Raw genomic sequence first — 13228 nt, 5'->3', positions numbered from 1 at the left:
TCCAATTCACTCTGCTCATTAAGTTACAGGGTCTCTCCAATTCAGAGATTAAATTCCTCTGTTCTTAGACTGTCCACATATTCTTCTGTTACATGGATGAGGTTTTATTAAATCTCTGGCCTTTTCAAGGAACTCTAGTCCTAATTCCTTTTGTATGCCCTTCAAAGGCACTTTTCTATGTTTTCAGCCTCCTTTTCCCCATGACTTTTATTCCATTCTTCTGGAGAGTCTTCAAGGAAGGAGTAAGTCATTTTGCTTATGACTTTCAATCTCTTTCCTTAACATTCATGAACAACAAAGCACCTTTAGTTTAACTAGGCAAGGATATGTCCACCCAATTCCTTGCAAGTTATACCAAATGGGACCAGGAAACGCACGGCAAGAGGTTACCTGTGTTCTGGGTAATCTGGCGCTTGGTTATCATCTGTTTGCATTTGGGATCCATCAATTCACTGTTTTTATTTTGCTTCAAGCACTGCAACATAGTTTTGGAATCTGCTTCTGGACAGAATCTCTGCAAAGAGACAAAATTTTATATAAGCAATTATCCAAATATGGCAATTAGTCAGCCTCCTTAGTGCAGTCGGCAATGGGTCAGCCTCAAAATATGGCAATTAACACCTTATTTACCACTCTTAAATCTTTTGAGGGGTTTACGACAGAAACAACGTAAAGGTTATCACCGGGGACAGGAGAAACAGCTAAGCCTGAATAAATACTCAGCTTCGGAGTTCCCATCGTGGTGCAGCGGAAACGGACCCAACTAGTATCCATGAGGAAGGGTTTGAACCCTGGCCTCGCTCAGTAGGCCAGGGATCCGGCATTGCCATGAGCTGTGGTGTAGGTCAAAGATGTGGCTTGGATCCTGAGTTGCTGTGGCTGTGGTGTAGGCTGGCACCTGTAGCTCAGATTTGACCCTTAGCCTAGAAACCTCCAAATGCCATGAGTGCGGGCCTAAAAAACTGGGGGGGAGAAAAAACCCACCCAGTTTCAAGTTCCCCTTTATCTTTACTCTGTTTCCCATATTTCTTTCCACCTGTTTCCTCTTTTGCACAAGACTGATTCCCTACTTAGATGGCTATGCTACATTTCACAGCATCTCCTGAACTTAAACATTGCTTAGGCATGAACATAACACTGTACCAGGTAACCATGTGGCCCTCGGGTGTACCTACTCAATTCCAATGGGAAATTGAGGAATTACCCATCATCACACAACGTGATCCATCTTTTACCTACAGGAGCTATAATTCTACCAAACCCTGTGGGCCAGCCTCTGTGCACTTTTAAGTGTCCTTGAAGTCAAAGATCCATTTTGGACTAGTAATAACCTCCATCTCTGTCTGGTAATCCAGAGTCTATTAATTAGAGTCTACTGATATCTTAGTAACGGGGATGTGAATTGCTGATGGATTTTTATCAAAGTCATCAAAACTGACAAAGCTCTGTCAAATCAGAGCCTGACATTTCCACTTTTACAGAGGACTCAACCTTTTGGGCCCAGCTAAAGAGACTTCTAACTTTCACAACGTTTGGAGTTTTACTTGATTGGATGAGATCATTTCATTTTAAAGAGAAGCTAAAATAATGGGTTAGCACTCTAAGTTGAATCTCCGTACATGCGGACAAATCCAGGAATTGACAGCTAGGCTCTCCAGTCAGCCCTGCTGCAAGCAAACAAAACAGAACAGCTTATAGAACAGAAAAGCCTTTGATGGTGGCAGATGGATGATCAGGACATTCAGTGGTGGCTTTCTAAGTATACCTACCACCAACCTCCCTCAAAACGCATTTAATGGACATCTATTTACTTGTGCCTCAGGTCAAAGTGAGATCAGTCAGCTCAGCGGTTCTCAAAGTGGAGCTGCGTCAGGACTCTGGGGATTTGTGAAAACAGAACACACCACTCCCAGAGCTTCTTACTCAGAGACAGGGCTAGAGCCTGAAATGTTGTACGTTCCCAGGTGGTGCTGATGCTGCTGGTCTACGGACCAGACTTTGAGAAGAAAGGCCTTCGCTCTTCAAAACAAATTGAAAGATTATACGGATTTTCTCTGAAATTGAAAGAAGTTGATGTTGTTATTTTGTTTCCTTTCTACAGCTGCATCTTTGGCGTGCGGAAGTTCCCAGGCTAGGGGTCAAAGTAGGCTGCAGCTGCAGGCCCACGCCACAGCCATAACCACACCAGATCCAAGTCACAACTGTTGCTTGTGGCAAGGCTGGAGGATCCTTAACCTACTGATCAAGGCCAGGGATCAAACCCATATCCTCATGGAGACTATGCAGGTTCTTAACCCGCTGAGTCACAGTGGGAACTCCTGTTGTTATTGTGACTTATGCTGAGCTCAGCTCTTGGTTTTGGATCCCTTACCTTTATCATCTGCTTGCAGACCCTCATGAGTGTATAGTCTAGTTCTGGGTCCATCATCTCTGTCTCTTGCAGCTTAAAAACTTTCTGGTGGCAACGGGTGCTCAACTGCTTCTTGTTTTCTTTCAGACATTCAATGATCTAGGGCATAAGAGTTATGGCCAAGTTAAGGGGTGGATCAGGGATTAATAATCCATGTATTCTGAATGAACTACTCAATTCTTAGTGCAGCCCTCATTTCTCTATTCAAGTGCTTTCCATTTCTAATTCCTTTTGCTGGTCAAGACTCCTGTGGAGCATACATCAGGCTCTTGGCATAGACAGTAGGCACAAGCCAGGGAGTTCAGTTCAATTCACCATTGACCACAAGAGAGAAGAGAACATTAGATGCCACTTGTGAGTCAAACCCAATCCTTACCCTTGAAGACCATGTAGTCTCACAGGGCAGAGTTTTTTAAATACTAACAACTACAGTAAAAACATGAGTGAGTTAACATAAAAGCATAAAGTATAATGGAATAGATTTTAAGTGAGTGAATTAAGTATATCCTAAAATCTCCTCTTCTGTACAAGAAACGTTAGACACATTCCAGAAAAACAGGAGAAGGAAGGCAATACCAGAAAGAACAATGTTGGAGAACGTCTCAGAACTGAAGTAAGACATGAATTCTGAGGCTCAATGAGCCAAACAGGATAAACAAAAACTATCACCTAATTACATCACACTGAAATGACAGATCATTAAAGATAAAGAAGGAAAACAGATGGGAAGCTGTAGGAGCTAGAGTGGTAGCATGAAATCATGATTCTTCTATGAAATCCTCAAGGCACAATGAAAAATCACCAAATACAGCTGACCCTTGAACAACAAGGGTTTGAAGTGTGCAGGTCAACTTCCAAAATTTTTCGGTAGTAAAAACTACAGTACTACAGGGTCTATGGTTGGCTGAATCTGCAGACATGGAACTTCAGACAGGGAGGGCTCGTGTATATGGACGGCTGACTACCAGTTATACAAACGTTTCCAATTATGTGGGGGTTTGGTGCGCCTCACCCCCACGTTGTTCAAGGATCAAATGCAGCTAGGGACCACTACTACCATAAGCAAGATGATAGATAAAATAAATCAAGGCTTCGAAGCCGAAGGGAAAAGGTGACAGAGCAATCAAATGTATATTTAATATTCTCAAAGCAATATAAAAAGGAAGAGTAAACAGAATCAAGAACAGAGAGTTATGAGAAGAGCCAAATAGAGATGACAGAAATGAAAAATAAAATCCAATTGCGGTCTCCCTCAAGAGCAGAATGGCAAGAGCTAAATAATAAATTATGAAGCTGGGATACAGAACGAAGAATTACCTCAATGTAGTACAGAGATAAAGAAATGAAAAGTGTAAGGAAAAACTGAGAGACATGGGGACAGATTCAGATGTTCCAAATGTCTAACAGGAGTTCCAGAAAAAAGGAGAAGGAAGGCAATACCAAAAAGAACAATGTTGGAGAATGTCTCAGAACTGAAGTAAGACATGAATTCTGAGGCTCAATGAGCCAAAGAGGATAAAGGAAACAAAAACTATCACCTAATTACATCACACTGAAATGACAGATCATTAAAGATAAAGCAAACACTCAAAGGTGGATTAATTACACAGAAATGAGGCCGAGACTGACCTCGGTCTCTACATCACCAACAGCAGACATAAGAAGACAACGAAGCCATTTTCTCAAAGGCTAAAGCACCATAGCAATGCCCTGAACTAGAAGAGGGAGATGAGTCAACAGGAGAATATAAAAAAAATAATAAAATAAATGCACTCGCTTGGACTTCATTCCTGACAATTCCAGGTGGGCCTTGTCCTGTGAATGAGGGGTAAAAAAACCTCCCATGGAGGTTCTTACATGACTGCTAGTTAAGAACTTTTGTGCAATGGGATTATGAGGGACTAAGAAATGTAGGAGGAGTAGAATATTGGGAATGCTTTAGAGAGGAGGAGGCATTGCAAGATCATTAGGAGTTTACTAGGCAGACAAGGTCAGGGAGGACAAGGCAACCTGAAAGAGGGAAGAGAATGAACAGGTGACAAAGAGGAATGAAAGTGAGCAAAAGGAGCCTGTTTGGGAAAAGTAGCGTGGGGGAGCTGGAGCATCAGGCTGGACAGGATGTGATGAGGCCTAGCCCACAGGAGAGAACCAGTTATTGAAAAGTTACCTGAGCATTGCCATACTGCACAGTGGAACAGTGGTTCTTGATGTCACTTTTGCAGGCTTCATACAGATCTGGTTCCAAACGGATGTCCTCTGTCTGTAGGAGTGCGAACCAGCATGGAAAAGTGACCTTACTTCAGCTGGAGAGGTCAAACACTCTATATACTTATTTGTTGATTAGATCCTGTCTTGTCTTAACTTCTACGCTAAGTGGCAGCAGTGTGGTCACTGCAGTAAGAGGACTGAGTTTCAGTTCTGCCACTAACTAGCTACATGGCCTCAGACTTTCTTTGCAAAATGAAAAAGCTACCATCTCCCCTGACCCCTTCACAGGACTACTGTGAGATGAAATAAGATAATGTGACATGGAAACCACTCTGAAAGCTAAAGCCATTATATAAATGTAGGATTCTACTTTTATTATTATTATTTTACTGAAAGAGCCAGGTTCAGATCTAGGGACCCTAAGTTTCTGTTATAGAAGGATGTTTAGACTCGCTCCACTTGAACATAATTATCAGTGAATCACTACCAGAATATATGAAAATCTGGTAATGCTGCTTCTGGGATATTAATGGTGTCTGGTATCTATTACTAGTTTTTGCTTAGGCTGAGGTGAAATAAGTGTGATTCATAATATAAAACATACTAAAACATAGTTTTAGTTGTCTTAACATGGCTTGGGCTTAACCTCAAAAGTAAAGTGAGAGGTGTCCTCTTATAGTGCTCACTGTGGCTGGCTTCCCAACATCCACTTGACCTTGATTATGAGAGCTGTTCATGGAGGCAGCACAGATCTCACAGTGACACAGCCAACTGAGGGGAAGGATCTTGATGACTCTTGTTTTTATTTTCCTGCTGAAGATGAATACTGGAGCAGGAGGCCCAGCTGCTGCAGGCAGCCACTGTGCAGCCACGAGGGAAACTTGCCTTAATGATGAAGCTGTGCCCCAAGACAGCAGAGTGGAGTGGGAGAGGCCCTGGATCCTCAAGGACATCACTGATGCAGTGATCGCATCACATGCTTAGAGCGGACGTGCAGTTATGTGTGCTCAAAAAATACTTTTGTCATTTTAAAACAAGGGAAACAAGAAGCTGTCCTATGGTAAAAATTTAGGACGTCATTCCAAGTCTGTTAAAACCATCAATCACACTTCCGGCTGAAATCTAATGACCTGCGCTCGCCCCTCGCCCAACTCTCCAAGCCCTGCCCTGCGGTTTCTGGGACCAGAGGCTGGGCTGCAAGGTGTTACCATCTCCAGCTCCTCCACGCGCAGCTGCTTGCGGCACTTCAGGGACACCCTGTGCTCCTTGACTTCCTGGAGAGTGTCATTGCGCACGGTGGTGCTCAGGCAGATCACCACGTCCACCCTGCCGAGGAAAGGAGAGGCCTGAGACTGGCTGGAGCCACATCCGGGCAGACGGCGGAGGCCTGGGCTGGGCCAGGGGCCGCAGCATCCCTCCAGAGCCCATGACCCCCTTTACCAAGTTTCTTCAATGCCTTTCTTGAAACTCTCCCTGCGTTTTCAGAGAGTTAAGAGCAGCAATTTGACTGTACACGTCATAAAAGCTGGGCCACAGCCCAAATACTGATAACATCCCTGGCTGGTGGGGAGGTCAAGGAGGGCACATGTGTGCAAGGGCAGTTCAACACTTGTTTGTTAATCACATGCGACCAGAGGGGAATGCTACTCTTAACAATGCACCGTGTCTTTGATACACTATGAAAATCACTCCTGAAAGGCACAGAAACCGAAGCAAAAGAGGGAACGTGGTTTATACGCGGGGAAATGTATTCCAGAATACACTCCTTGGCAAAGAGCAGCATGGAAGAATTTGGGCAGCCATGCTGTAAAAGCTTATCGCTCTCCTTAAGACCTACTTCTTAAATGAATAAAGTTTTTGTTTCTTTACAACATCTCCTACTCAGTAAATGCCTCTCCTGCTTCCCTGAGGAGATGACATAATGGAACAATGTCAGGAGGAAGTCAGTTACCCTCTCATTCACTCCGCAACTTGCCCTTCTAAGTACACAAACTGTATCTGTCTCATCAGTTAGACAGCCTGAACCTGGAAAAATTAAAAATGCTTCTTTAGCCCACAGGCTCCCCATATCAGAACTACCATCAGCATGTGTGGCTCTAGGCTGCTATAGGAGGATCTGTCTGTACAGTCCAAGCGTTCAGCCATACCTCCAAAGGAGTGGGGAGGAGGCCTGCAGGGCTGGTCCTGCCAGATAGCAGCAGGCCACCTGACATATCTGATACTCACTCAGTAGCTAAGAGGGACTTGAGGGAAGCAGAATGAATCAATTAAAAGTTACATACTTCTTCTTTATGTTGGGGCAAAGTTTCAAAACATCCTCCTTGCAGGCCATCTTAAACTTGTAAGAAAACCGAAAATCCTTCATCTGTACCTAAAAAACATGATGAGAAAGAAAATCAGAAGCTCTGTGACAAGGTGTCACCAGCAGTGTTCATATACCATTTGTGGCGACTGGCTTTCCAGGCCCTCCACGACTGTCTCTCTCAGATTTCAGGACCTTCAAATGCCAGGGCTGCATAATACGATTTCAGAGAAAAAAAAAAACCTTAGGAGTTCGTGCTGTGGCTCAGTGGTGAACAAACCCGACTAGTATCCATGAGGATTCGGGTTCGAACCCTGGCCCCGATCAGTGGGTTAAGGATCTGGCATTGCTGTTAGCTATGGTGTGGGCCAGCAGCTATAGCTCCAATTCAATTCAGCCCCTAGCCTGAGAACCTCCATATGCTTTGGGTGCAGCCCTAAAACGACAAGAGACAAAAGACAAAAACAAAAAAACCCCAAAACCTGACTAGTACTCCTGAGGATGTGGGTTTGATCCCTGGCCTGGCTTTTAGTAGGTTAAGGATCCCTCGTGGCTGTGGCTGTGGTGTAGGCCAGCAGCTGCAGCTTGATTCCACCCCTAGCCCAAGAATTTCCATGTGCCACAGGTATGGCCCTAAAAAGAAAAAAAAAAAAAACAGAGAGAGAGAAAGGCTTAGAGTCCAGTATACCAAAATACACTTGGACTGCTGCACTGAACAGATATTTGGAAAAAATGATTGATTGATTGATTGATTGATTGATTTTTGCTATTTCTTTGGGCCGCTCTCGTGGCATATGGAGGTTCCCAGGCTCGGGGTCCAATCGGAGCTGTAGCCCCCGGCCTACGCCAGAGCCACAGCAACGCAGGATCCAAGCCTCGTCTGCAACCTACACCACAGCTCACGGCAACGCCGGATCGTTAACCCACTGAGCAAGGGCAGGGACCGAACCTGCAACCTCATGGTTCCTAGTCGGATTCATTAACCACTGCACCACGACGGGAACTCCCTGCTTTTTCACACAAAGGTGCTCGATGCTTCGAGAAGGGAAGGCAGTCGGTAACCTTTCAGGAAGGATGCGCCAGGTGTTACTGACCAGCTGGAAGTGGGTGACTCCTATGGCACACTTCTCATTCATGTCCTTCTGGTGTTTGTTCTGTATCAAACACTCCATCAGGTCCCCAGAGTCTATCTGGTTATCTGCCACATCCTGCGGAAGCAATGCACATGCACACTTCATCTGCAATCATTAAAGAACAAATCCTGCACCCCAGCCCATGAAAAAATGCAAACGAGCTGATCCTAGTGCCTTTACCAACAAGACACATCACAAATTATGTCAAAATAAGCCTGAGAAAATACGAAGGATAAACGTTCAAGGGAATAAATGTATGCAGCAAGTTGTCTTGCATGAAGCTCCAACCAGAACAGGTACCATGCAGTTCTTTTAATTCCTTTCCTTATGTGATGCCGGCAGCTGGCTTTTGGGATAGTATCTAATGTTGCCTCCTGGCTGTCAGATCCTTACGGTTCCTGGGTGTGATTCACTCCCACAATTTAGGTAGCTCAATAAGGACTAAGTGATAAAGTAACAGCACACCCTCAACACCAGGTACACGCGACATTGGAAGGCAAGCCACTTTACTGTTAGCAAATCCTGGCTGTACATATGGGAAGCAACTCAGCCCTGCTAAGGGGGCTTTTTCCATCCCCCCCCCGCCCCATCTTCCTTTACAAAGGGCACCTCAGCAAGGGCAGCTCATCACCAATCTGGTCACCTACAGGGGTAAGCAAATAAGGTTTCCCAGGATGGTTTCCCTCGAGGTTACTTCCGTTTGCAACTTTAACTTGTGAAAGCTGGTTATCACTCAGGAGCAATGTGTGCTACAGACAGAGACGAGTCCAACACAAGTGTGGGCCCCAACAAAACTGGTTCTGTTTTTAACTTTTTTCCTCTAGACATTACTTACGTGGCAAAAATTCTGAATTATGGGCTCGCAGGCTCTCATCAGCAAGGCTTCTATTTGAATATCCTGTACAAGATTAAATACATTAATAGTTCTGCATGAGAAAGAGCCAGGGGTGGGGGAAGAGTGGTTTCTTTCTCTGCATCAGTATCATCTGATGGGCAAATAATCCAATATGTGCATTTGGAAACTAGTCTAGAGTTTAAGTTTGTCAGCCCCAGCGCAGGCAGAACACCAGTTCTACGCTCCTTTATTATACTTTGGAAGACAGGTTTTCTTTTTTTTTAATCATGATTTTTATTTTTTCCATTATAGCTGATTTACAGTGTTCTGGCAATTTTCTGCTGCACAGCAAGGTGACCCAGTCACTCATACGTGTATACATTCTTTTTTCTCACATTATCATGCTCCATCACAAATGACCAGACATAGTTCCCAGTGCCACACAGCAGGATCCCATTGTTTATCCATTCCAAAGGCAGTAGTGTGCATCTATTAACCCCAGTTCCCAGTCCCCCCACTTCCCTTCCCTCTTGGCAACCACAACAGAAGGCAGGTTTTCTAGAGACAGACTCCACTTGTGCTTGAATGAGAAAAGGCAGAATTAAGAACAGTAGGGAGAAAAAAACATTTAAAAATGACATTAGAATATGTAAAGCTTTTGGCGGTTTTCCCAAAAGCGAAGCAGTTCAAAAAGAAAACAGGAGTAAGTGACATCTATCATCCTGTCCTTAAACCAGATGACAAACCACTGCCTCTTGGGAACATACACTAAATGCCTTCAAGCAGAGTAACTGCTGCGAAGCACTGGCTGCAGAAAATAACATCTTCCTTTAAACAGTTACGCGCCCCAGAATGTCCTCATTAGCCCACAAGGACAACAAGAAAGAGAGGAGATGACAGACGATAACAGAAGACAATACATTCTTGAAAAGCAGAAGAAAAAAAAGACCCTGAGAAGTGTAATTTTATATATTGCTCATTCTGACAACTTAAACAGTTCTAAAAAGCTTATGATTTAAAAAAAAAAAAAAAAGCAATCTTGTTCCCCTGATTTCTGACTCTACAACTCAATTTCGACATTTTTAACTGCCTCCCCAAAAATCTATTTTGAAATGATATGTGTATGCTTATGAGGCTTTTTAATCTCATTTTTTGTATTTTAGTGGATTTGATGGAAAAACACATATGTTCAATCCACCCTGTTTAACTGCAGGTCCCAGGTTTTTATTTTACTTCTGTGAACACTCAAACATTACCAAATGACACAAATGAAAGAGCCAGGATGACAGAATAAGAATGCCTGGACTATTCTTGAATGTGATTAAGAGACTTGAAGTACGGCTGCTGTCTTTTCTCAAAGGGGGAAAAAGACTGGTCTTGTTACTGTGATAATTCTAGCTTATGAAGAAAACCGAAGGGCTACACGTTTTGCTGGCGAAATGGGGAAAGGAGTTCAGGCAGTATCACAATACTCTTTTTGTGTGTGTGTGTGTTTGCCATATTTTTTTATTTGACAAAAATTTCCTGGTAATTTATATTTAGGAAGTTTGTAAACAAACAAAATATATATATAAGGAAAATGTTAAAAATACCTGGCCAGATAAAATCATTGATTACTGTTGAACATTAGTTATTTATCTAACCAAAGTAACAAAGGTTTTAAAAGCCAATACAAATTAAAGACAAAGAGATTCATATAATCTGTTATTAAAAGCATTTTTGGAGTCCTGTCGTGGCACAGTGGTTAACGAATCCGACCAGGAACCATGAGGTTGCGGGTTCGGTCCCTGCCCTTGCTCAGTGGGTTAACGATCCGGTGTTGCCGTGAGCTGTGGTGTAGGTTGCAGACGCGGCTCGGATCCTGCGTTGCTGTGGCTCTAGCGTAGGCTGGCAGCTACAGCTCTGATTGGACCCCTAGCCTGGGAACCTCCATATGCCGTGGGAGCGGCCCAAGAAATAGCAAAAAAATAAAATAAAAAATAAAATTAGTCTACTGAAATACAACCCTCTTCTTTATAGAGCACACACGGAATCTGACAAGGTTTTTTCTGTTCTGCTGAGAATCTGCACTCTCAAGAATCTAGAAACAGCAGAACCAAGAAAGGCTGCTGATAGGGCCGCTCACCTCGGATTCCAGCTCGGTGAGGTTGCCGACTATATCTCTGCACTCTACAGCCAAGTCGTCCAGGTGATCCTGGAGGCATTCAAGCTCCTGCAATACAAAGGCGATCCCTCAGCATTTGTCAATTCTATAAAAGATCAGGGAAGCTGAGATACCAGGGTCTCCTTCCTCTTCAGTGGTTCTCCTTTTCTTTTCTTTTTAAAATGACTTCACTGAACAGAATGCTAAAGCTTTATTTGATTCCCCAAACTAGATTTCTTGAAAAGATAATTATTTGATGTAACAGGGTGGTTAGAGGGTCACGGGGGTACAACAGCCATGTAAATCCTCCAGAAGGTCAAATTGATAAGTCCAACAAGAATCAATGTTCAGGTGCCCTCAGAGTCTAAAAATCTTATCAGTCCTTTACTCCATTCTGCTAACACCCTGCTAATCCGCATTTCGATAATGATCACTGGATAAAAAAAATTCACAATAAAAGACAGCATATTTTAAGACTATTCATGGGCAAAGTAGGTTGGGACCCAGGACCTAAAACACAGGAGCAGAGCTGAGAGCTCCTGCAAATCAAATCGGGATTTCAGGCCTAGCCCACACAAAAGGATCCTCTGAGGGAAACTGCATAACAAGTAAGCACACTAGGGTATGAGTATGTAAAAGCAACCTTGCCTGGGCTTCGGAAACTGAGCAGGAGTTACCTGCAACATCAATTACTATTGCTTTTAGAGAGTTACAGGATTGTGTTTTGTTTTGCTTTGTTTTTTAATCTTTGGCAGCCCCACGGCCTAGAGAGTGCCTGGGCCAGGGATTGAACCCACATTCCAACACTGATGCGCCACAGTGGTAACTCCTAGAGTTTGAGGTTTTAAGTTTTACATTAGCTGACTTTCCCAAAGCACATAAACAGTTATTTCTCAGCAAAGGGCTCTGTTAATGGATCAAGTTTAACTTACTGACTGTTCTGCAAGAATCTCTCTGTTTGGGAATGAGAATGGGAAGGGAGGGGAAGGATTGTAGGAATTATAGAAAGGCGAGAAAGGGAGCTGGGAGGGGACTCCTAAAGGAAAACGCATAAAATTTGGGGGAGTAGATAAGCTGAACTATAGGCATTTTCTATAAATAAACTTGTCAGAACTGCAGTAGGCCCAGGAAAGAGACTCCTGAAAATGATTCCCAGGCCTAACAGATCTGAGTAAGCAGTCATGTTGCTTTTTAAAAACGTCCAATTCCTGTATAGGTGACTTTTTATTAGTTTAATCCCAGAGGGTGTTTTGGAGTGGTGCAAAGGGAACTGCAAAACCTGAATTCATGCCTCATTCTCGTATTAATGGGGCTTTAAACAAGTAGCTATTCCTCACTGCTTGGCTCCCTATTTAAGAAAGAAGTCAAGCTACCTTCCCATTTAATTTGCTTGAATGCAGTAACATACTTTTTTTTTTTTATAACTAGGCACAAAATCCCAGGGAGCCATTCATAGCATGCACATAATTCTGGGGCTTCTCCTTCTCGGCACTTTCCTATAAGGAGAGGTTATAATATAATGGAACAAACGCCTGCCTAGGATCAGACCTGAGGTCTGAGTATGAAAGTCAATACACTTCACGTCTCTGAGCCTCAACTATATCAACTATTAAACGGGAAAAATAATTGGACTGCTCCATCTCTTGCAGGGTGGTTGTAGGGCAAGCACACTATGTGTGCATGTCCGTATTTACATATCTCTGTATATATTTATGCCCTGCATTCCCACAAAAGGACTTAATGTGGTTTATAAAATTGAGAAAAAGGCAAGATAAAATAAAAAACGAGGGAAAAAGAGAAAAGGCAAATATGTTAAGGAAAATGGGATGAAGCCAGTAGTAAGTTAGTACACAAAATGCCTACCAGAAAATCTTACACACTTGCTCAAGGCTTTTTAACTAGCTGTGTTAAAAAAATCAGTCTCTCTAGGTCTTAGTTTCTGGCTTGAAGCTCTTTAAGAAGCAACACAAAGAGGGAAAACAATCGATACAAAATCTGGTAACCAAAACATAAAAACAAACAACCGCTTAGGAAAAGTATAATTATAGAGACCAAAGAACATTTTCCTCAGGATTTTTATAGAGAGAACAGTGAATAATATAACAAACTGTGTCTCTGAGGTTGATGGAGACGGATTTTACGGCGTGTGTACTCCACAGAAAGTGTTACTCATGAACATTATTGCTACTGGTCAAGA

General features: G+C 43.1%; 1 protein-coding gene across 1 annotated transcript in view; it reads right to left on the bottom strand.

The window, feature by feature from the left end:
• The window catches only part of GLG1 (golgi glycoprotein 1), a 153659-nt gene that overhangs the window by 13228 nt on the left and 127203 nt on the right, over positions 1–13228 (bottom strand). Inside the window, 8 exon segments of the mRNA XM_005664351.3 lie at positions 391–514; positions 2372–2509; positions 4578–4670; positions 5827–5944; positions 6901–6989; positions 8015–8128; positions 8889–8951; positions 11014–11100. Coding sequence (XP_005664408.2) covers positions 391–514; positions 2372–2509; positions 4578–4670; positions 5827–5944; positions 6901–6989; positions 8015–8128; positions 8889–8951; positions 11014–11100 — 826 coding nt within the window.

This window comes from Sus scrofa, chromosome 6, assembly GCF_000003025.6.
Source record: "Sus scrofa isolate TJ Tabasco breed Duroc chromosome 6, Sscrofa11.1, whole genome shotgun sequence".
NCBI lineage: Eukaryota > Metazoa > Chordata > Mammalia > Artiodactyla > Suidae > Sus > Sus scrofa.
Note: the sequence above shows the minus strand (reverse complement) of the source record. Positions and strands in the feature narration are given on the sequence as shown.